Raw genomic sequence first — 24,803 nt, 5'->3', positions numbered from 1 at the left:
AAGATTGACCTGTGCATCTAGGGTTCATAAGACAGCAAGCAGGTCTATATTTTGACACAATATACTCTTCCTCTCTGTTTTTCTTACAATTTGTCAGTCTGGGAAGAAAATACTCATTCCTGATGAGTAAGATGCAGGAGCACCTATGTTAGAGCCAATTCATTGGGAATTGCCCTCCAGTTCTGAGGGAGTCTGGAAGGAAAAAGGAAAGCAAAAAGGCATAGGAGACAGGAGGAATGTCTCCTCAGGTACAATTCAAAACTGAAAGAAAGACAAAGGAATGGTTCTGGGAAACTCTTGAATGGCTCTGCTCTCCATTAACTCCTGCCAGAGAATGGCCCTTCTAAATGTTCTTCATGACTTCTCAAGTGTCATAAGTCTGAGGTGCATGGGATTTGTAGCTGATCCATTAAGGATCATGGAATCCAAACCTTCATTTTACAGATGAAGAAATCAAGACTCAGAAATAACTTCTTCAAAGTCTTTCAGGCAGAAATGAGTCATACAGAATCATAGAAATAGCACTAGAAGGAATCTTAAAAATGATCTGTTCAATCTCCTCATTTTACAGATGAGGAAACTGAGCCCCTTGAGGGTTGTTATGATGGCTTTGAGGTTAAATAACTTGTCTAAACTCACCCAGATAAAAAGCATTAGGTCATCTGATTCTAAATTCAGCAGTGTTTCTACTGTGCGAGATCTTGGTTCTTTAGTGTAAGAAGAAACCTCTGGTTCCCTCCGAGCCCACCCCTCCTGTCACCTCAGACTCACCTGAATGAAGGAGCTGGGACTTAGGAAGGGCATCTTTACAGAAAATATTCTGGCTTGGAATTTCTGAAAGAATAGAGAAATTGGGCAAATGTCTCATGGGCACAATGGTAAATTGAGGTGCAGGGTGTATTCTATCTCCAATACAGATATGTCCCCCTCCTAAGATCTCTTTTGCTGCCTTGCTTTGGTATGATGAAACCTGTGAGTTTTCAAAGACAGTGCCAGCTCAGCAAAAGTTCTAGTAGGGTCTGATTAACTAGAAAAACTTTGAGTCAGAGCCTGGCTAAGGTTGGGGAATCTCTCCATCAAAGGATTGGCTGCAGCAATTTGTGAACCCCTCTTCTAAGTCCCAGAGGGGTTGTGATCTAGGTGAGTGGCTATGTAAGAGGGAGAGTGTACATTGGCAAAATCATAGGTTCTCCGTATCTGATAGTAAAGGACTTAATAAGTCTTAGAAAAAGGTGTCTGAGTGGACTCCATCCCAGAAGGGGAAAAAAGAGGATAAAGTGGAATGACAGGATGCTACAGTAGCAAAGAATAATGGACTTGAGTTCAGTCTTGATTCTGCAGGATATAATTACTTAGGTATATGACCTTAAGGAAAGTCACTTAAATTTTCTGGCCCAAATTTCCTCTTTGGTAAAAAGATAGACTTAGCAAGAGATCATTATACACAGCAACAGCAAGATTATATGATGATCAATTCTGATGGACATAGCTCTCCTCAATAGTGAGGTGATTCAGACCAGTTCCAATGGTTTTGTGATGAAGAAAGTCATCTGCACCCAGATGAGAGGAGTGTGGGAACTGAATGTGGACCCCAACAAAACATTTTCACTCTTTTTATTGCTGTTTGCTTGCATTTTGTTTTCTTTCTCATTCTTTCCTTTTTGATCTGATTTTTCTTATGCAGCATGACAATTGTAGAAATATGTATAGAAGAATTGCACATGTTAACACATATTGGATCACTTGCCTTCTAGGGGAGGGAAGGAAAAAATTAGAACACAAGTTTTTGTAAGGGTGAATGTCATATATTATTCATGTATATATTTTGAAAATAAAAAGCTTTAATTTACAAAAAGAAAAAAAATGATAAATGAAAATGGTCTCTGAAATCCCTTATAGCTCTAAATCTTTGAAACTCCGAAATGAGAGATAATAGACAAAGAAAAGTCTGGAATAAAATCAATCTCCAGGGAAGCTCTATCCCCTGTAGGTAGGCTCCAAGTTAGAAGCTTGAACCTGCTTAATGGAAAGGGCCTGTAGCTACTTTTTCTTTTCTATGTGTAGCCATAAAGTAGCCATGAATGAGATAGCCATGAGTAAAGTCAGTAATCTACCTTAAATGTACTTTTTTTCTCAAGAGTAATTAGCTCTGAATGTCTTAACTGGGCCTATATCCCAAAGAGATCATAAAAAAGAAAAACGCATCCACATGTACAAAAATGTTTGTAGTAGTTCTTTTTGTAGTGGCAAGGAACTGGAAACTGAATGGATGCCCATCAGTTGGAGAATGGAATAAGTTATGGTACATGAACATTATGGAATATTATTGTTTTATGAGAAACAATCAGCAGGATGATTTCAGAGAGATCTGGAGAGACTTACATGAACTGATGCCAAGTTAAATGGATAGAACCAAGAGAACATTGTACATAGCAACAACAAGATTATGTGATGATCAATTCTGATGGACATGGCTCTTTTCAACAATGAAGTGATTCAGGCCAGTTCCAATGGTCTTATGAGGGAGAGAGCTACCTGCACCCAGAGAGAGGACTGTGGATCACAACATAGTATTTTCATCTTTATCTTGTTGTCTGACTCCTTGGTTTTTTCTTATTTTTTCCCTTTTGATCAGATTTTTCTTGTGCAGCATGATAAATGTGAAAATATGTATAGAAGAATTGTACATATTTATTCTATATTGGATTACTTGCTATTTAGGGGAGGGATAAAAGTTTGAACACAAAGTTTTGCAAAGGTGAATGCTGAAAACCATCTTTGCACATATTTTGAAAAATAAAAAGCTATTATTGCATTTTTAAAAGAGTAATTAGCTATGAAAAATATTCAGGTGATTTGAGGGAACTGGATTCTCACTGTTGACACAAGAGGGTCCCTTCTTCCATATTCATAATACAAAGAAGTAGGTAACCTGAGCAACACAATCATAATTCTAGAAGTTACTGGGCTACAAACTATAAGAAGAGCTCATCTTTTAAAATATGAGATCAAGCCTCAGCCACCCACTACCAAGACAAATTTCCAAGAGCAGGATTGTCATGGCTAAGTGATATCAAATGTGGCAGTACAGGACAGGAGAAAGGCTCTTTGGCGTTAGCTTAGTTTTGGACAGCTCTTGTCCCCCAGCTCATGGCATTCTATTAGAGCTCCTAAAAATAGGCTGCAGTGTCAGGTAGAACTCTAGGAGACAGTCATATCTCTCTTCTCCCCTTCCAAAATGCAAAAGGCCTCTTGCCATGGGATGGAGGTTTAGAGATAGGTATCTGTTAATTTTCTGGTTTATTGGATTAAAAACAAAATTTGGCACCTGATGAAACCAGGAAAGGGTTATAAGAAAACCAAACTGTTAATTAGGAAGCCTGGGCTCCTTGTTCCTGGCCCTGGCTCACTATGGGAATTTGGGTACCTTACTTCATCTTTCAGTTTTTCCAACTGTAAAATGGGAGATAGGGTAGAAAAAACAGCTTAAATGAACATTAAGATCCCTTCCAACTCTGCTAACGTTCTATGAGGTATATCTGCTCTGGTGATTTATGTTCTATGTTCTAAGATACTTCCCAGCTCTGCTCAGTCCTATGTTATGTTTTGTTCCAGGAGCCACCTGCTAGTGGCTGCTGGGGATCTAATCCTGACCAGCAGAATAGATTCCTTCATAAGAAAGTCTAACGATAGGAGACTGAGAGGCAGTTGCATTGTCTGACCTCTCTCCTCTTCCCTCTTGCCTCAGATTTATTTCATTCCCCATTCACAAGCAACATCTGCTAGTAAAAACTGATTTGCAATTCCTTCAAGCATGTTATGATTCACAGCTGTGGGGGCTTTCTGAGAACTGACCTGCCCCTTAATGGTATAGTTCCCTTTAAATTAACCCTTTACAGGCTTTTGGGTTTTTCACTTATGAGTGATCCTTAACAATGTTTTAAGGCCTTTGCCATCATATCTCATTGAAGAGCACTTTCAGGTCCAACATCCTATGTTCTGTGGTATACAGCAACCTACCTCTGATATTTTATGTTCTATGTTCTAAGATCCCATCTAGCTCTTCTATCCTAGGTCACATTCTAAGATCTTTGCCCCCTCCTCTTCCTGATCTAAGATCTCTTCCAGGTCTGGCATTTTCTGCTCTTTTCTAAGGCCTTTCCTCCTATCTCTGCCAATAGAGAGTACTTACCATTATCCATACCCCAGACACTCAGGAGCATGGTCTCCAGGTGTAGGGGCATGGTGTGTTCCATGCAGACACAACAGATGAAGGTCCGCCATGTGGAGAAGCTGTGGGCTCTCAGTTTGTCAAGGAGCAGTGTGACTTTCTGGGTGGGATCTGGGAGCTCATCCACAGGAGTCAGGTCGAGGTCAGGCAGGAAGAACTTGACCTTTAAGATCAGCCATGCAAGATCCTTAGTGAGAAATCCAACCAGATGCTGTTGTAGGTTTTCTTCATCATTTTGCCAGCTTAGGGAGTCCATCTGGGTCCAGCGCTAAGAGGACTAAAGAGGGACAGGTTAGCTGATGGAGGTGACAATATCATCTGACGATGGAGAAAATCTCTGGGCAGGTTACAACTCTTCTTATTTAGCACATTTGAGAGGCGATGTGCTAAAGGGCACCAAGGATACCCCAAATGGAGTCATGAAAAGTCACAATTGAAATGACTGAAAAACAAATCTGAAAGTGCTATCGTATGATCATGAGCTACAATGATGATGGTGATGATGATGATGAAGATTATGAAAAGGATGATAATGGCAAGCTTTCCCCAAGCTTACGAAGAGAGAAGAGCCAGGACTTGAGCCCAGGTCCTTTGAGAACAAGCCCAGTGCTCTTTCTTAGATTCAACAATCAATTATTGATCCACTAAGTGCCCCATGCCAAGTCCTGGAGGATGGAGAGTGGGAGTGAAGTGAGACACGAGGGAAAATAAACAACATCTCCTACTTTAAAAGAATTCACAATGTAGTTGGAATAATCAGACTGATACACATAAAACAACAAGAGAGTACATCATTAAGTACTCTAGGAAAGAGAATTGACAGTCTGTGCTATAGGAATTCATTGCAGGTGGAAGTCACTGTAGCCGAGATTCATAGGGGGACATCCTGGAAGAAGTGGCCAGGGAGGTCACTTCTATTTCTTAAAGTCGATTTTATTTCTAAAGACTCTGTGGTTGGTCTAAGAATGGGCAAGGGGATAGGATTAGGGTGGGGTGGAAGACTAGTTTGAAAATGTCTTACCTGGTTTGTAGAATGAGAAAATTCATCATCAATGTTTTAAGATCCCTGTCAAGAGAGTGGCAAGAGGGAAGTTCTTGGGTCCATAAAAGCCTAGGTTTCAGTTCCTGAGGGTATACCAAGACATGGTGTTCTGAGAATCACTCCACTGTAGATGTCCTAAGGAGAGAGAGAGAGAAAATAGAAATTGGGTTACCCCAGAGACAAGGGAACTATAACAATTCCCCTTCCCTCTTCCTCAGTCCTACTCCCAATGAGCTCCTCCCCGACTAGAGTCAGGTGGAAGTCACAGGCTGGTGGTTCTGGGGGGAAAGTGAAGTAAAGAAGGGGCTTTCCCAGTGGACTCCACTCCTTTTCCTATTACACTTAGCATTATGCTGGATACTTAATAAATGCTTGTTGACTTATTGATGACATTTATATTAATTCATTTCAGGACATAAAATATTTGTATATAAGTAATTTTTTTCAGCTCCAACCACAAAATCCCTATCAGGAATTTTCTTTGTCTATTCTTTTTTTTAAATTAATATTATTTTATTTTTAGATGAGATATATTTTATAAGATATATCATATCTTATATGTAAAAATGGCTTTCGACATTCATTTTTATATGATTTTGTTTTTCTTCCTCCTCTTTCCTCCTTCCTTCCCAAGATAACAAGTAAAATGATATAGATTACATATCATTCATATTTCTTCAACCAATTACTATTAATATAAAGTCTTTTCTCCTAATTCTGCCTTTTCCCTCTTGGCATTGTTTCATAATGGTCTTACTTAATCTTTGCTTTCCTTATACTTGTACATCAAAATTTGATTTGATTATTTGAACCCCAATTCATTTAACCATTTTCTCTGTTGCTTCTGGTTTTTTGTTGTCTTAAGCAAATTACAAAATGTGCTATGGAAATCTTCAAACAATTCTTATTTGTTATTTGTTTTGGATATGAGTTTTCATATTTGTCTACATGCTGTCATCTGGGGATAATCTATGGTTCTCTGCTATGGGCACATTTTCCATTTAAAGGCTACATCCCTGGGTCCTCAGCCAACTTGAGAGAAGTTCCCCATTCATTGTGTTCTTAGTGGCATTGTGGATAGAGTCTAGATTGGAGTGAAAGATTTGAGTACAAATCTGAATTCAGATACTTACTAATTGTGTGATCCTGGACAAGTTACTTTATTTTTGTTTGCCTTATTTCCTCATCTGTAAAATAGCACTCAATTTCCAGGGTTGAGGTGAGGACCAAATGAGATAGTAATTGTAAAATGCTTAGCACAGTGCCTGGCACATAGTAGGAATTATATAAATGTTAGATATTATTCTTAATAATAATACTCTCTGTTGTATCAGGGTAATTGCTCGCTACTATCATACCCCGTTTCATCCTGGAAGTCCAGGATGCACACATAAAATAAACAGATAAAGAGGTATTAAATGAACTATATAGCTCTTTCTACCACTCTAAATTATTTTTGCTAAGCATGCAGTTTAACAAATTGATTTGCAGAACACTCAGTTCACCAGGTCTACAGCCAGATCACAGGATCCAGCAGCAAAGAGGGATATAGTTCACAAAGGATTGGGGAAATGGGAGTCTAAGTGGGGATATAGAATGTGACAAAATCATGTCAGCATTGACAAGATGTTTTGTTAAAATTTCCAAGACTATAGATCCACAGACAATCATTCTGTATGTTTTTTCTCACTTTGGATTCTTCATGGGAGCCTCTGGTCAGGCTAAAATCTATTTACTTTTCTTAGTTTTAAATACATATTTTGTCTTTGCCAATAAGGTTAATCATAAATATTTGCTAATTTGGACTTCTAGGGAATGAAGTTGGGAGGACCCATCTGAGAAAAAGCATGCCAGGAGAAGAGAAAGCACTAAAACTGAGATGTTCTGGCAGAGTTCAGAGGGATGTCTTTGGCTAAGGGCTTAGAGCTAAAATTTAAAAAAAATAGAATTATAGATTCTTTTGTAATAGCTTCTCAAAGCAGAAAATATTTACTTATCTAGACAATGAGTCAATAGTAGGATAGAGATGAATGAGAGAGGCTGGACAGCCCTTCTCTCTACCTGACTCCTACTTTATGTAAAAAACAATTTGCAGACCTTGAAATACTATTTGAATATCAACTATTATTTATCTTTATTACTCAACTAAGATTGTTCATCTTAATACACTAAATAAAAGCTGGGCTTTTGAGGAACAACTTCTCAGCAGATGTCAAAGGAGTTTAGAAAGAAGGGAGAGAAGAGAGAAACGAAAGACATTACTCTGATTTAGTACTAGGTACAGGGCAAAGCCCCTAAACTTTTTTGTGAGCCTCACTTCCTTTCTTGGAAAGTTTGTTGACTTTTGGGCTAAGTGGTGGGGAAGAAATTCTGGAATCATGCCATATTTTAGTGAAAAGAACAATGGAGATCTGGATTTTAGTCCATGCTTTGCCAATAACTTACTGGCATCTCTGCAAATTGTTGTCCTTCTTTGGGCTAATACTCCGCGTCTTCAAGTCTGACCTATTGTGAAAATTAAATGAGTCATTAGATGTAAAAGCTCTTTAAAGAATGCATGTCTGAATATAGAAATCTCTCTTATCCTTTAGGAAAATAGGAGGGGAAGAGAGGATTAGAGAAAGAGATGTGTGTGATAGAAAAGAGGGAAGTTTGGGGAAGGTGGTAATCAGAAGCCAAACACTTTTAAGGACGTAGAGGGTGAAAGGAGAAAGAATAGAATAAATGGCAGTAAGAGGGAGGGGAACAGGATGGAGGGAAACACAATTAGCAATGATAACTATGAAAAAATTTTGAAGCGAATTTTTCTGATAAAGGTCTCATTTCTCAAATATATAGAGAACTGAGTCAAATTTATAAAAATAAGTTTTTTCAATTGGTAAATGACCAAAAGATGTGAATAATTTTTAGATGAAGTAATTAAAGCTATCCATAAGCAAGTAAAAAAATACTCTAAATCACTATTCATTTGGGAAATGCAACTTAAAACAATTGAGATACTACCTCATACCTATTAGATTGATTAATAGGACAGAAAAGGAAAATTTTTTTCCCCCTATGTCCCCCCTATGAATGAAAAGGGAGGGGATGTAGGAAAAAATGAGACATTAATGCACTGTTAGTGGAATTGTGGACTTCTATAGAGCAATTTGGAATTATATTATGTTCAAAGATCTGTAAAGGTCTATTGACCTAGAGACGCTACGTCTGTATCCAAAAAGAGATTAAAAACACAAAGGAAAAGGACCTATATGTACAAAAATATTTATAGCAGCTCTTTTCTGGGGGCAAAGAATTGGAAATTGAGGGAATGCCCATAGATTGGGAAATGGCTGAACAAACTCTAGTATGTGATTGTGATGGAATACTATTGTGATATAAGAAATGATGAGCAGGATGCTCTCAGAAAAACCTGAAAAGACTTATGTGAGCTGATGCAAAGTAAAATGTACTGTGTATAAAATTATAGGAATGTTGTAAGATGATCGACTATAAATGACATCTATTCTCAGAAATATAATGATTCAAGACAACTCAGAAGGATTTATGATGAAAAATGCTCTCCATCCATAAAGAAAGAACTGATTGTGTCCGAGTACAGATTGAAGCAGCCTTTTTCTTTCTTTCTTTTTTATTTCTCTTTTCTCCCTTTATTTTTCTTGAGGGTTTTTTTTTGTCTGTTTTCTTTCACAACATGACTAATATGGAAATATGTTTTGCATGACTATACATGTATAACCTTTATCAAATTTCTTGCTTTCACAAAGAAGGTGAGGAAGAAGGGAAAGAATTTAGAACTCTAAGTTTTTTAAATGAATGTTGAAATTGTTTTTATATGTAATTGGAAAAAATAAAATACTAAGAAAAAAAAAAAGAATACAAGTCTCTTAGAGACCCTGTGGTATAATGAAGAAGGATGGCTTCAGTGTCAGTAAAGTCTGAGTTCAAATCTTGCTTCTGACACATGCTAGTTGTGTAATCCTGACCAATCATTTAACCATACCATGAGACAAACATGAACAGCTGCTGATCTGCATTCCTAGGGAAATTTTCCTCACTGGGAATTCCCTAAAACAGTGAAGTCACAAGTTATATTGTTTCTTCCTCCCTACTCCCCCAAAAGACCAAAAAGTTTTGTGCACCCATATGTTGACCTTGGAGTGAAGGAGAAACTCTCATGGTGTCTATATGGTTTTGTGAAAAGAGAACCAATCTGAGAGAGGAGAAATTACAAGCCAGTTTTGTCACACATGAGATGAGCACAGATAAGGAGTCTCAATACCTGCTGGGTTATCCCCTAGTCCTTCCTCCAAAGTCATGACCTATATGACCTTAATTAAAAATGGAGAATGAGAAGGAACAAGCATCAAAGTATAAAGAGAAAGCAGGGGGTGAGTCATCTGGTCCCTCTCCCCTTCAACGGCTGCTAGAGCAGATGAAAAGGATCTAAATGTACTGGAAGAATGAAGTCATGTGGAGGTGAGAAATCATAAGACCACTGGATCATAGACTCAGAATTAGAGGGGAACTGAGAACCACCAAGTCCAACACTCTCATTCCATAGATGAGAAAACTGAGGATCACAGAGGCAAAGAGGAGCCTAGTTTCCAAGTTTCCAAGTCCAGCACTCTTTCCACAGTACTACAACATGACAGACTCTCAGGTGCATAGACTGAGACAGTAGTAATAAATATGAAATGGGAGGGAAGTATCCTATGGTGGTAGGATTGGAGACCTCCAGGGGCACCCTGTCATGATTAAGCAGTACTTAATAAAAAGCCCATCAGACTGCTTCCTAATCCCCAACTCCTTATCCTGAAAGGAACTGTTGGAAGAATATTAGTTGACACATATAGAAGTCTTTAAAGTTTGCAAAGCGTGTTGCAAGTAATACCTCATTATACTGTTGTTTAATCATTTTAAGTTGAACCATCATATAAATGGTAGTTATTATCTGGAAATCTCTGATTCTCCATTGTGAAACAAATTAATTAGAACCTATTAATTTCCTATGTTGTGCTGGGCAATGTGCTAAGCAGTGGAAATACAAATAAAGGCAGAAAATAAATACAACCCCAGCTCAGTCCCTGTACTCAAAGAACTAGTAAGGTAAAGTGAGGATAGTTTCAGAGAGAGGGCATTAAAATTAAGGCTTTTTCGAGAAGGTGGGTCTTAAAGGCAGCTAGAGTAGCCAGGAGGTATAACTGAGAGGGGAAAATTCCAGGCATGGGTAAGATATGTTTCAAATATGTGGAGTTGAGAGATATGAATGTCATATGTGAGGCTATTGTTGCCGGAATGCAGAGCAAGTGGAGGGAAATAAGATATAAGAAAACAGGAAATGTAAAAAGGGGCCAGATTATGAAAGCCAAACAGAAGATAAATATAAGGAGCCACTGAAATCTATTGAGGAGAAGAGTAATATAGCTAGACCTTTGTTTTAGCTCAGTCTGACAGCTTAACAGAGAATAAACTGGAATGGGAAGAGACTTGTGGCAAGAAGAACAAGCAGCATCGTCATTGTAAGAGTGTGACTGTGTGTGTATGTTGAGGGAGGAGAAATGGTAGGTGCTAGGTCCACAGGAAAACTTCAAGCACAAGTGAGGTACCAGTTCATCTGAAAAAGGTCTGCAGGTTTTCTTGGAATCCAGGTTCGAGATAGGTCACTCTGTAATGTGATATCTCAATCAAAAAGCCAAATGTAATCTTTGAACATGTTAAGAAAGGCCCAGTTTCTAGGACTGAGGAGATTAGTCTCCTTTAATCAGCTTACATCTGGCAGGCTATGTTTTCTGGGTTTACCACTTAAGGAAGGGCATTTACTGTTAACCTGGGGAGCATTCAGAGGGTGGGGGCAACAACCAAGATAGTGATCTTTCTTGAGGTCATGTCATACAGACTTCATTTTAGAGAACTTGAGATGTTTAGCCTAGAAAAAAAGACTTCATAAAACCATGGTAGCTAACTTCAAAGCATTTGAAAGGTCCTTGTATGAAAGAGGGAGTAGATTTACCTGTTCAGCCCCAGAACCAGGAATAATGGTAGAAGGTACAGAGAGCTAATTTAAACTAGCTTAATTGTGGGGAAACCTTGGGTAATGACATAAACAGGAATGATTGCCTTAAGAGCTCATAGGTTTTTTTGAGGGGAGGTCTTCTTGCAAGTCTTCTTGACCATTTGCTATAGTGTAGTGGAGTTAAAGGGACCAAATGTAACTCAAATTCCTCAAATTTCATAATTTTGTGATTCTGAATGTCACAACAATCCTTTGAGGGAGGTATTACAAGTATTACTATTTTTATTTTAATGATAAGGAAACTGAAGATAGAGACAGAGCAACTTGCCATTAGTCATATATCTAATAAGTTTCAAAGTCTATATTTATAAGTAGGGCTTTCCAATTCCAAATTCACCACTACATATTCACTATATCACACTGCCTAAAACATCAGAGGTAGAAGGGATCTTAAAAGATCATCCAGCCTAGTCCTCTCATTTTATAGAGGAGAGAAACAATGACTCACTAAGGTTACATAGCAAGTTAGGGACAAATCCTAGAATCCAGAATACTGTTCATTTAATTAACATGTATTATATTGTCAATGGGCAGGGCACTATACTAGACACTAGAGATAAAATGGGAAAAGGTCAAATTTGTGATCCTTAAGGAGCAGACATTTTGCTAGAAGAATATAAATATATAAATATAAGCAAATACAAAGTAAATGCACAATAATTTCTACTGGGGAAAGGGTAAAGCCGGAAAGTACTAACTAAATTAGGTATCAGTATCTAGTCTTTGTAGGAAGTGGCAGTTTGACTGAACTATGGAGGAAGTGAATACTTCTTAGAGGGAAGTAAAAATTCTAGGTGGGGTGGAGATATTTGCAACGGTAAAGAGATAAGATATAGTATGCTATGGATCAGGAACAATATGGAGGCCTGAAGGTGGGAATCCAGAATGCAATGGCAAGGAATGAGGGGAATTCAGTCTAGAAAGACCGGCTGTAGCCTGAAGTTTTTTGAGCATATTAATCAGCAGCAGTGAGAAGGTATTGGTGAGAGAGATAGAGAGAATGCAGAATTCTGTTGTTAAGCCTCTATTTTTGAAGACTAGTGACATCACAGGGGATGTCTTGACTTGTGTGTGGAATAGATTAAAGTTAGACATGGTTGTACAGTTATCAGCCTCACTCTCTCTTCCTGAGTCACCAAAGTTGGACACAAGTCAGACTGCCTGGTCATGGCCCAGGATGCAGTGGATGACCTTGGTCTCTGACCCTGACCGAACTCATGGCTCTGCAGAGCTTGCTTCAGCTTCACAGCTCGTGGGACAAACTGTTCTCACCTACCCATTCTGCCTGGGGGAGTCTTCCCGTGCGGGGGATAGACTGCCCCTAACTTGCCCTCAGGTCCATTAGTTACCCTCAACCTGGTTTAGCTCATCTGCCAAGATAGTTTTGCTGGGCATGCAGCTGAGCAGGCTAAGCTTCTTGGAACCACTACTCGGAATAGGAGTCACCAATCACCATAAGAACTAGGTGAAAGGTGGATAAGCAACCCTGACAAGATCTTGGCAAACCTTACACTACAGGTGCCAGACCTCCTTGAACACCCTATATGCCCCATACAGAACTCTGCAACAAAGTTAACTAGCACAGGTGTGGTTCTGGAACATTCACTATGACCAATTTGGGTTTATACTGAAGTTATTCTACAGATGTGATACTCCATATTCTTTCTCCACGAGTTTGCAGTGCCTGTTACCTAGGTCTGAAATGCTCTTCCTCAACACCTTCATCTCTTGGAATTCCTTTCTGGTCTTCTTCACAATTCAATTCAAAAACCACCTTTTTACATGAAGCCTTTCTTAATATTATTTTATTTTTTCCAAATGCATGCAACGATAGTTTTCAACATTCACTTTTGTAAAACCTTGTTTTCCAAATTTTTCTCTCTTTCTCCCCACCAAGACAACAAACAATCCAATATAAGCTAAACACATGCAATTCTTCTAAACATATTTTGGCATTTGTCATGCTGCCCAAGAAAAATCAGAGCATGATAAAAGTGAAAATATGTATAGAAGAATTGTACCTGTTTAACATATATTGGATTACTTGCCGTTTAGGGGAGAGGGTAGGAAGAAGGGAGGGTGAAAATTTTGGAACACAAGGTTTGCATTGGTGAATGTTGAAAATATCTTTGCATTTATTTTGAAAACAAAAAGCTATTATTTAAAAAAAAAAGAAAAATCAGATCAAAAGGAAAAAACAATAAAGAAAAAAGTAAAAACCACAAAAAAGGTGAAAATACTATGTTTTGAATATAAATGGCACTTTCTATCTTAAGTGTATTGGAACTGCCTTGAATCACTCATTGCTGAAAAGAGCCAAGACCATCACACTTGATCATCACATAATCTTGTTGTTGGGTACAATATACTCTTGGTTCTACTCACTTCACTTAGTATCAGTTCATATAAATCTTTCTAGACTTTCATGAAGACTTTCTTCTTTACTAAGTTGCTAATACTTTACCTCCCAAGACTACTTTGTATTCATCTTGTATTTATTCTGTCTGTACTTATAAATTAAATGTCTCCTCAGTTAAGAGTTAAGCTCCTTGTGGGCAGGGACTATTATTACATTTTTGGTTTTGTATCCCTAATGCCTGTGTACATAATAGATACTTAAAAATGCTTATTGATTGATACAAAATAGTTCGACAATAAACATAATCATATCGAAAACTTCAAAATCACACGATTATATGAGCAGATATAGGAAAAGCTCTTGCTTTTCCAAGGTACCACACTCACTTATGCTATAAGCCTACAAAGCACAGGCAGAAAAAAATACTTTTTGTTTAAAAAAAAAATTATGTATCTTGAGGATCTGGCACATGTTCAGACTCCATTAGCCTGCTTGGTTGATTTAGCCTTTATACATGGAAGATGCTGGGACATGAATTTCAGAAGAATCATGGCATATATGAAAAGCATATTGAAGAGACTAAGACAAGTAGGTGATATAGTAAATACAGCACTGAGCTTGAAATCAGGAAGTCATCTTCATGAGTTCAAATCTGATCTCAGACACTTATTAGTTGTATGACACCAACAAGTCATTTAACCCTGTTTGCCTCAGTTTCCTCATCTGTAAATTGAATTAGAGAAGGAAACAGCAAAGCACTTCAGTAGTATCTTTACCAAGAAAATGCCAAAAGGGATCATGAAGAGCTGGACTTGAGTGAAATGACTGAACACTATAGTAAAGGGACTGTGGAGGATTCATAGACATTTTGTTTATGCTTTCATTTGGGAAAAGTCTGTTGATTAGCTGAATAGTTAAAACTGTTAGTGTCATCAAAAAAAGTTCAATTTAATTTCTATATTCTCTTTACTTCATTCCCATCACTGGGAGCTCAGTGACTCTCTCAATGTATTTGCTGAGAGGCTATGTAAGGAGAAAGTCTTTAGGCCTTCTTTCCTTCTGAGGTCACACGATTCTAATAAATGGGTTTCCATTCTTGATCTCTTTATTCATTCTAAGTATAAGGGATGACAGCTTCACAACCTAGTGAATTTGAAGGTTATTATGAATCACTCTGGCATGCTGTACTCCAGGCCAGGTGTTCCAATTAGCCAACTAGTTAGGGCCTGAGGAACAAAAAAATGACCTTCTGAAGCTAGCAGCAATAATACCGTTGGAAATGAGCTTGAAAGAATCCATCCTAAGTAGGATTTGACTTAATTTCTGAAAATACTTCCCCTGAGACCTTGGTTTAGGGGAGAATATGCCCTGCAGATATTAAGGAAAATGCTTGTACATTTATTTATGCTATATCTTTTATTTATTTATTTTTGCAATTGGGGTTAAGTGACTTGCCTAGGGTTACACAGCTAGGAACTGTTAAGTGTCTGAGATCAGATTTGAACTCAGGTCCTTCTGCCTTCAGGGCTGGTGCTCCATCCACTATGCCACCTAGCTGCCCCTATGCTATATCTTTGAAGTAAAAATCACTTTGTAAAAAGTGCCCATTGTTAAGTAATTAAATGAAACTGGAAGAAATGGAATGGAAGGAACAGAAGAGGTAGGGACTCAAGCCAGTGACAGTAGAGGAGAAACACTCCAGAATTTTCAGTGGGAATCTTGAGAGGCAAGCTAACAAGCATGTCTCTGAGAAAGACTACAAAGAATATACATGCTACATGATTAAATAGTATAAATCTAAGCCAAGAATGAACATTCTATACAATGGAAAAACACTAGAAGTTTTCCCAATAAATATGTGAATAAAGCAAGAATAGTCACCATCATTATTGCTATTTGGAATACTATAGTTCTAAAAATACCACCAATAGCAATAAGATAAGAGAAAAAACTAACTGCGTAAAGATATACAAGTAGGAAGCAAAACCATTCCTATTTACTGATCAAACTGAAATTCAAGAAATTGAGGCAATAAAACTACAAAGAGGATGCTTTATAGAACTAGGCAAAATAAAAATGAAATTCATTTGAGGTGATGAAATATCTACAATATTAAGGAAAATAATTGCAAGGTAAGAAAATTATTTAACAATGGGAATATTTGAGCAAAAAAGTTTGGAAACTTTTGTCCTAGAGGGATGGATCTCTTTCCTCTGATTCTTTTCCAATAAGGCAAACCTTTCCTGGCTCAGGGAAAAGAGAGTAGGGAAAGTGTTAACTTTTCAGTGTGTCTTTTTCTCATTGCCCTATTAAAAACACCCTCTATTTCTGTTCTGCTTGATGTAAGTATCCATTCAGTTACCTGATCAAGGATTCTCACAGAGATATACTCTTCCATATGTGAAGAGTTTTGAACCCTTCAAAGTACTTTCACTTTGATTAGGTCATTTGATTATCACAATGAATAGTGATGAAAAATGGGCAAGTATTATCATTCTCCTTTTACAAATGGTAAAATGAAGTTCTGAAGGCAATATTGAGTTGTCCAAGGCCATCTAGACTCTATAGTCCAATACCAGAGTATGTGGCAAAACTTGGACTGTGTGATGCAAGCCTCCTGAATCCCAGTCTCCTGTTTTCTCCATGAGACCACATTAATAAGAGTACCTCCTCTATTTTTAACCTAAATTTCAACAGAAGAGCAGGAAGTTTTAATATATAAAAGTGGAGGAGTTGGGCAAAGATTGATGGCATTAAAGTTAAAAGATCTGGGTTTCAATCCTACTTCTGCCACTTCCTATTTGCATGACTTTTGAGAAAGTCATTGAACCGTTCTGCTTTTTCTTTTCTTTTTCTTATTTATTCTTATTATTTATTGTTGTATTGATTTAATATACATATGTGTATATATATATATATTTTTTTTTTATTTCTGCTTTTTCATCTGTAAAATGAGAAGATTAAACCCGAGGACTGTGAGGGGTCCCTTCCAGTTCTAAATTGGTAATTCTCTGATCTGAGGGTGTCTGGTCTTTGATAGACGTTAAAGTCTCCATATGTCTAACATGATTGTATATATGTGTGACCTAGATCTGGTTTCTTGGGTCTTGAGGAGAAGCAAGGGAAGGGAGAGATGGAGAAAACATTGGAACTCAAAATTCTACAAAAATGAATGTTGAAAACTATTCATGTAATTGGAAAAAATACCATTATGCACAAAAAATTATTAAATAAAAAATAAGGCTTTACAACTCAGAAGCTTACTAGATATGTGATCCAAGGCAAGTCACTTAACTGTTTGCCTATTATATCATCTATAAAAATGAACTGGAGAAGGAAATGACAAATCACCTGACAAATCTTTGCTGAAAAAACCCCAATAGAGTCATAGAGAGTCAGTTACAACTGAAATGACTCAACAGCAACAACAAAAAGGCTACCCCAGGTTAGAGTGGGAGGTGGGGAGAGGACTGTTCTCTCCCTTCAGCCAGTGCCAAACCCTGGAATTGTCCTTCCTCGATCTATTCCCTCCCCCAGTTTTGGAGTTCCCATCTTACCTAAAAAGGTGTTCCTCAAGAGCAGAGCTAGTTAGTTTACATGAAGAATGAGCAATAAGCAAATCTCAGACATTTCCTAGCCCTTCATACACAGAGACAAATGTAGCACCATAGAACATACAACTAGAATCAAGCTCATCTAGTCCAATGTTTTCATTTTATTGAGGAAAAAACTGAAACACAGAAAAAGAAAGTGATTTTTCCAAGGTCAGTTGTGAATGAACAACAAAAGCTGTAGCAGAACCTGGGTTCAAGTCTATAGGTTTTTTCAAAAATCCTATCCTGCCTCCTCCATTTAGGGAGTTTATTTACTTTAAATCCTGGGTTCCTTCTAAGAATATTTTGCAAAGCTTTCCCTTCTGTTGCAATTCTGTCTATCAATGCCAGAATCACTTTTTGAATGGATCTTTCCTTTTGTGGATCTCTATGTCCTGCATAGATTACTGGACTACGAGGTTATGGGGGTCATCGAGGTTGTTCCCAGGTTGGGAAATAGGACAGTGTTTGGTTTATTCCAGCTGCCTTCAGGACTATAATTGCTTCTCTCCCTTATCTCCTCACAATGGTGATATACACTTCCTCCTGAGACCTGAAGTCACAAAGTGAGTACCAACTCCAGGGGAACTCCCAGTCAAGGGCAGTGATGATAACAGCAGGTCACTGTGGCAGAGGGATGGGCCCTCTTAATGGTAAGAACAAGAAAATAGCTGTGGCACGACTCCATATTGCTTACCTATCTGGCTTTTGACTCTGGGGATCATGGCTCCTCATTTCAGTCTCATGCTCCAGATAGTTTCTCTCAAGATAATTCAGATTTCTGCATCTCTTTTATAAGATTTCAATACAGATTTAAAAAAAATTTAAATTATACTTTTAGGTCCTCTAAATCATTATTGATCAGAGAAATGCAAATTAAGACAACTCTGAGATACCACCCAAACCTGTCAGATTGGCTAAGATGAGAGAAAAAGCTAATGATGAATGTTGGAGGGGATGTGGGAAAACTGGGACACTGATGCATTGTTGGTGGAATTGTGAATGCATCCAACCATTCTGGAGAGTAATTTGGAATTATGCTCAAAAAGTTATCAAACTGTGCATACCCTTTGACCTAACAGTATTTCTACTGGGCTTAAATCCCAAAGAGATCTTTTTTTTTTTTTTAACTTTTTATTGATTTTAAAAATTTTTTTACAGCATTATCCCTTGCACTCACTTCTGTTCCGATTTTTCCTCTCCCTCCCTCCACCCCCTCCCCCAGATGGCAAGCAGTCCTTTATATGTTAAATAGGTTACAGTATATCCTAGATACAATATATGTGTGCAGAACCAAATAGTTTTCTTGTTGCACAGGGAGAATTGGATTCAGAAGGTATAAATAACCCGGGAAGAAAAACAAAAATGCAAGCAGTTTATATTCATTTCCCAGTGTTCTTTCTCTGGGTGTAGCTGCTTCTGTCCATCCTTGATCAATTGAAACTTAATTAGCTAACATATATAGGACTGCTTGCCATCTTGGGGGGGGGGGTGAAGGGAGGGAAGGGAAAAAAATGAAACATAAGCAAGTGCAAGGGATAATGTTGTAAAAAATTACCCTGGCATGGATTCTGTCAATACAAAGTTATTATTAAATAAAATAAAATTAAAAATAAAAAAATAAAATAAAATAAAAAAGAAACTTAATTAGCTCTCTTTATCGAAGAGATCCACTTCTATCAGAATACATCCTCAAACAGTATCGTTGTTGAGGTATATAATGATCTCCTGGTTCTGCTCATTTCACTTAGCATCAGTTCATGTAAGTCTCACCAATCCTCTCTGTATTCATCCTGCTGGTCATTTCTTACAGAACAATAATATTCCATAACATTCATATACCACAATTTACTCAACCATTCTCCAATTGATGGGCATCCTTTCATTTTCTAGCCACTACAAACAGGGCTACCACAAACATTTTGGCACATACAGGTCGCTTTCCTTTATTTAGTATCTCTTTGGGATATAAGCCCAGTAGAAACACTGCTGGATCAAAGGGTATGATAATTTTTTGAGCATAGTTCCAAATTGCTCTCCAGAATGGCTGGATGTGTTCACAATTCCACCAACAATGTATCAGTGTCCCTGTTTTCCCACATTCCCTCCAACATTATGCATTATCTTGCCCTGTCATTCTAGCCAATCTGACAGGTGTGTAGTGGTATCTCAGAGTTGTCTTAATTTGCATTTCTCTGATTAATAATGATTTGGAGCATATTTTCATATGTCTATAAATAGTTTCAATTTCTTCATCTGAGAATTGTCTGTTCATATCCTTTGATCATTTATCAATTGGAGAATGGCTTGATTTCTTATAAATTAGAGTCAATTCTCTATATATTTTGGAAATGAGGCCTTTATCAGAACCTTTGACTGTAAAAATGTTTTCCCAGTTTATTGTTTCCCTTCTAATCTTGTCTGCATTAGTTTTGTTTGTACAAAAACTTTTCAATTTGATATAATCAAAATTTTCTATTTTGTGGTCAGTAGTGATCTCTAGCTCTTCTTTGGTCATAAATTCCTCCCTCTTCCACAGGTCTGAGAGGCAAATTATCCTATGCTCTTCCAATTTATTTATAATCTCATTCTTTATGCCTAGGTCATGAACCCATTTTGACCTTATCTTGGTGTATGGTGTTAAGTGTGGGTCAATGCCTAGTTTCTGCCATACTAATTTCCAATTTTCCTAGCAATTTTTGTCAAATAATGCGTTCTTATCCCCAAAACTGGGATCTTTGGGATTGTCAAACACTAGATTATTGAAGTTATTGGCTGTTTTGTCCTTTGAACCTAACCTATTCCATTAATCAACTAGTCTATTTCTTTGCCAATACCAGATGGTTTTAGTAACTGCTGCTTTATAATATAATTTTAGATCTGGTACAGCTAGGCCACCTTCATTTGATTTTTTTTTTTCATTAATTCCCTTGAAATTCTTGACCTTTTGTTTTTCCATGTGAACTTTGTTGTTATTTTTTCTAGGCCATCAAAATAGTTTTTTGGGAGTCTGATTGGTATAGCGCTAAATAAATAGATTAGTTTAGGTAGTACTGTCATCTTTATTATATTTGCTCACCCAATCCAAGAGCATTTAATATTTTTCCAGTTGGTTAGATCAGACTTAATTTGTGTGGAAAGTGTTTTGTAGTTTTGCTCATAAAGTTTCTGATTTTCCCTTGGCAGATAGATTTCTAAATATTTTATATAAACAATAGTTACTTTAAATGGAATTTCTCCCAAAGAGATCTTAAAGAAGGGAAAGGGACCCACATGTGCAAAAATGTTTGTGGCAGGTCTCTTTGTAGTGGCTAGAAACTGGAAACTAAGTGGATGCCCATCAACTGGAGAATGGTTGGGTAAAGTGTGGTATATGAATGTTATGGAATACTATTGTTCTGTAAGAAATGATCAGCAGGATGATTTCAGAGACACTTGAAGAGACTTAAATGAACTGATGCTGAATGAAATGAGCAGAACCAGGAGATCATTATAGATGGCAACAACAATACTATACGATGATCAGTTTTGGTGGACATGGCTCTCTTCAACAATGAGATGATTCAAACCAGTTCCAATTGTTCAGTGATGATGAGAGCCATCTACACCCAGAGAGGGAACCATGGGAAATGAGTGTGGACCACAACATAACATTCTCACTCTCTCTGTTGTTTGTTTGCATTTTGTTTTGCTTCTCTCTCTCTCTTTTGTGTGGCACAATAATTGTATAAATGTGTATACATTTATTGGATTTGACATATATTTTTATCATGTTTAATATATATTGGACTATTTGCTATCTAGAAGAGGGCATGGGGGAAGAGAGGGCAAACTGGAACACAGGGTTTTGCAAGGGCTAATGTTGAAGAACTATTCATGCATATGTTTTGAAAAATAAAAAGCTTTGAGGGCAGCTAGGTGGTGCAGTGGATAGAGCACCAGCCCTGAAGTCAGGAGGACCCGAGTTCAAATCTGGACTGAGACATTTAACATTTCCTAATTGTGTGACCCTGGGCAAATCAATTAACCACAATTGTCTCAGAAAAAGAGAGAGAGAGAGAGAGAAAGCTTTAATAAAAAAAAATGTACTTTTAACAAACAACAAATAAAATGAGCATTTCTACATACATAGTAGCTCAGAAAAGAATGTGTATGTGAAACCGTGACTATTACACGGAGCTTGCTTTTCTTTTTAAGCATATATAAATTAAGCGTATGACTTTCAAAGAGGTGAGTTTTCTTCATACCTGTGGCTTCTCTGTCAAAAACCTGGAATTCCAACTGAATTCTTCCCTAGGGCTGTCACTTTGGGTTATACTTAGTTCCATAGAGAACCAACAGCTTTCATTCTAATCACAACTTATTGTTCTTAAAGGTACCATCTTGGCTTCCCAAGGTTCCACTGAAAGTGCCTGTCCTGAGCCAACAGTCAATGAAATTGCTCTCACTGATCACCAACAGTACCCCACCATTCTACAAAGGCAGAATATAGTAAATAATGACTTGTATTCACAGGATTTCAACAGAAATCTCTGATCTTTTGCCTCTAGCATTATAATGTGGCCCCCTTTCCTGTGCTCCTCAGACCTTGTGACAGAAAAAAATAAAACAATGATAAAATTAAAGCTTATTCAATTACTTTGCCCCAGTTCTCCAAGTGTGGACACTCACCTTGGAAAATTTCCTTAAAAAAGACTCTGAGACTGTGGCAAGTAGGACTTCTGTGACAAAGTAAAAGATTTAGGTAGAAAATAGAAAGTGGAAATGGGGGAACCAAAGCCAGTGTGCCAATTAATGAGGCCCAGTGGGATCTTAATAAGTAAACATGGGGATTGGAACCTGCCAACCATGATTGAATGAGAATTTTTGATGGCTTCCTCAGGACTCTGGAACAGCTTCAGAGATACAGAAGGGGCCCTTGCTACTTATTAACTTTGCAACCAAGTGCCAAATGTCTCCTCCTTCCACTACACTCTTCCCAGTAAGAAATGGAAATCCTACAGCTTCAACTGGCGGCCATAGAATTTTCTCACCTTGATAGAGTAGGTAAAACTCTCCGAAGGCATACTGCTAAAATGGTCAAATGGTGACTTAGAGATGGGAGTAAATGGAGTCTCTCTGAGCTCGGTCTCTAGCCAGTCAGTTCACCAAGTGCCCTCTTCCAGCTCTGATTGCCCAAGTCTCCACCTTTTTATTAAACCAGATCCTGCTGGCTTGTTTAGAGACATGGTAATTTAACCAAACTGAAAGTAAAAGTGCTGGAAATCCCCTTGTTTATTAGCAGAAGGCATGGGATGGGGCTTCTAAGCACAAGGAGGAATCAATAATTTTGTCTGAACAGGGGTCTTCAATGAGACTTCCTCAGATATTAAGGGACTGATGTGGCTTTAAGTCAGAAGGCCCAAATGAACCAGCTCAATCCTGAAGAATCTTGAAGGTCAGATTAGTGACCTCAAAACCTGAAACTATGGAGAAATATTTTAGGAATTCAATTCCCATAGTGGGGAGAAAGTGTCAGCCAGTCATTCTGAAACACATAATCTGTTTTTCAACCCACAAAAACAGTCAAATGAATGGCCCTCAAAATTTTCCAAATTCTCACTTCCTATAACCACCAAAATTAGACAGTTTCCATCCTTGTTCCTGAGAGTTGGGAGAGACCAAGAGTTATAGAAGTAAATGAGATGAAGAGATAAGAGATCTAATCATTTTTTAGTGCCAGATCTGCCATTATTTAGCTGGGGATTGAACAAGCAAGCCCTGATTCTTGGGGAAGTCTTAGTTTCTTCATCAATAAAATAATGGGAGTGAGCACTTATCCAACCTAAGGAGAATGACCAAACATAATGTGGCATAGAAAACCAATAGAAGACTATTTGCCCTTACCTCCAGAATATGGCTAATTCAGAAATTTGTTTTGTATGATTTCATATTAGCAGTGGGTCAAACAAAAAAGAGTGAGTCAAAATTTTCCTGCTGATCAGCAGTGGGATTGGGCGAATTACTGCTTCTCTTCCAGCCTGAGCAAGATAGAGAAGCCAGTCTCAAATACGTATGTATCTACATACATACTACATATATAACTATATTCCATTATAATTGGTTTCCTTTATAATACTATGTGTTTTATCCATTTAAAAAATATTATTCTGAAAGGGGTCCAAAGACTTCATCAAAAGGGCCTATTACACACAAAAAAACTTAAAAACTCCTGGAGATGATCACTCATTGCCAAAATAACTGAAATGACCCTGAAACTTAGGATTCATTTAGTACTCATTATTTTTTCAAGGCCTTTCACAAGCCTTAGTTTTATTTCTATAATTTCTATAATCTATATAATTCTATAATTATGTCTATAATATCTTTGTAAGGATAGTAGAATGATAATTATTATGTCCATTTAACAGATGAGTAAATTGAGGCTCAAAAAAGTGATCTGCTTAAAGTGACATAGCAAATTCAAGCAGAGTTGGGGGAAAAAACCTACATTTCCTGATGCTCACGATTCTTTATAGTCAGAAGAGAATGTGTTCTTGGCTCTACTGAAAACACATAGCTAGTAAATATACAATTTTAGAGTGACAGAGGTGAAAGGAACCAAAGAGCAAATCTAATATAATTTTCCTCATTAAAAATTTTTCATAATAAATATGACAAAAATGACAATAAGTGTCAACAAAAACACTCAACTACAATTTTACGTGATTATAATTATAAATAAAAACCCAAATCTTTTTTTATGGGTGTATGGTAATTTGAACAAAATAATTGCAAAAATATTCTGCTTGTATCCATGTCCCTTTGTGATTTCTTTTATCTCTATGTATTTTTTAAGGATTTTGTTGCTATTGTTATGTTTTTCATATTGTTGTAGTGAGTTTCAATATTGTTGTCTAGATTCTGCTTTCTTCATCTGCATAACTTTCTATATTTCTTTTTCAACAACGAAGTGATTCAGGTCAATTCCAATAGACTTGTGATAGAAAGAGATATCTACATCCAGAAAGAGGATTATGGGAACTAAATATGATCACAACAAAGTATTTTCACCTTTTTGGTTGTTGTTTGCTTGTTTTTTGTTTTCTTTCTCATTTTTTCTCTCTTTAATCTGATTTTTCTTATGCAGCATGATAAATGTGAAAATATTTTCAGAAGAATTGCACATTTTTAACTTATATTGGATTACTTGCTATTTAGGAAGGGGGAAGGGAAAAGGAAGGGAAAAAAATTTGGAACACAAGATTTTGCAAGGATGAATGTTGAAATGTGAATATTTGCATGTATGATGAAAATAAAAAGCTATTATTTAAAAAAATTTAAACCCTGCCATGAAAATAACTACAAAATGTATAAAATACCTTGGAATCAACCTATCAAGATGGTAATAATAATTATAATAATAACTAGTATTTATATAACACTTTATAAATAGTCTCATTTTTTTCTCACAACAAATCTGATAGGTTCTATTATTGTTTCCACTTTACAGATGAGGAAAG

At 37.1% G+C, this 24,803-nt stretch overlaps 1 protein-coding gene across 1 annotated transcript in view; it reads right to left on the bottom strand.

Moving 5' to 3' along the window:
* The window catches only part of NLRC5 (NLR family CARD domain containing 5), a 100,483-nt gene that overhangs the window by 67,045 nt on the left and 8,635 nt on the right, over positions 1 to 24,803 (bottom strand). Inside the window, 4 exon segments of the mRNA XM_051979893.1 lie at positions 772 to 834; positions 4,193 to 4,508; positions 5,253 to 5,408; positions 7,719 to 7,778. Of these exon segments, the coding sequence (XP_051835853.1) occupies positions 772 to 834; positions 4,193 to 4,487 (358 nt within the window). The 5' untranslated portion in view covers positions 4,488 to 4,508; positions 5,253 to 5,408; positions 7,719 to 7,778.

This window comes from Antechinus flavipes, chromosome 2 (assembly GCF_016432865.1).
Source record: "Antechinus flavipes isolate AdamAnt ecotype Samford, QLD, Australia chromosome 2, AdamAnt_v2, whole genome shotgun sequence".
NCBI classification, from domain to species: domain Eukaryota; kingdom Metazoa; phylum Chordata; class Mammalia; order Dasyuromorphia; family Dasyuridae; genus Antechinus; species Antechinus flavipes.
The sequence above is the reverse complement of the archived record's forward strand: the minus strand, read 5'-3'. Positions and strand labels throughout refer to the sequence as shown.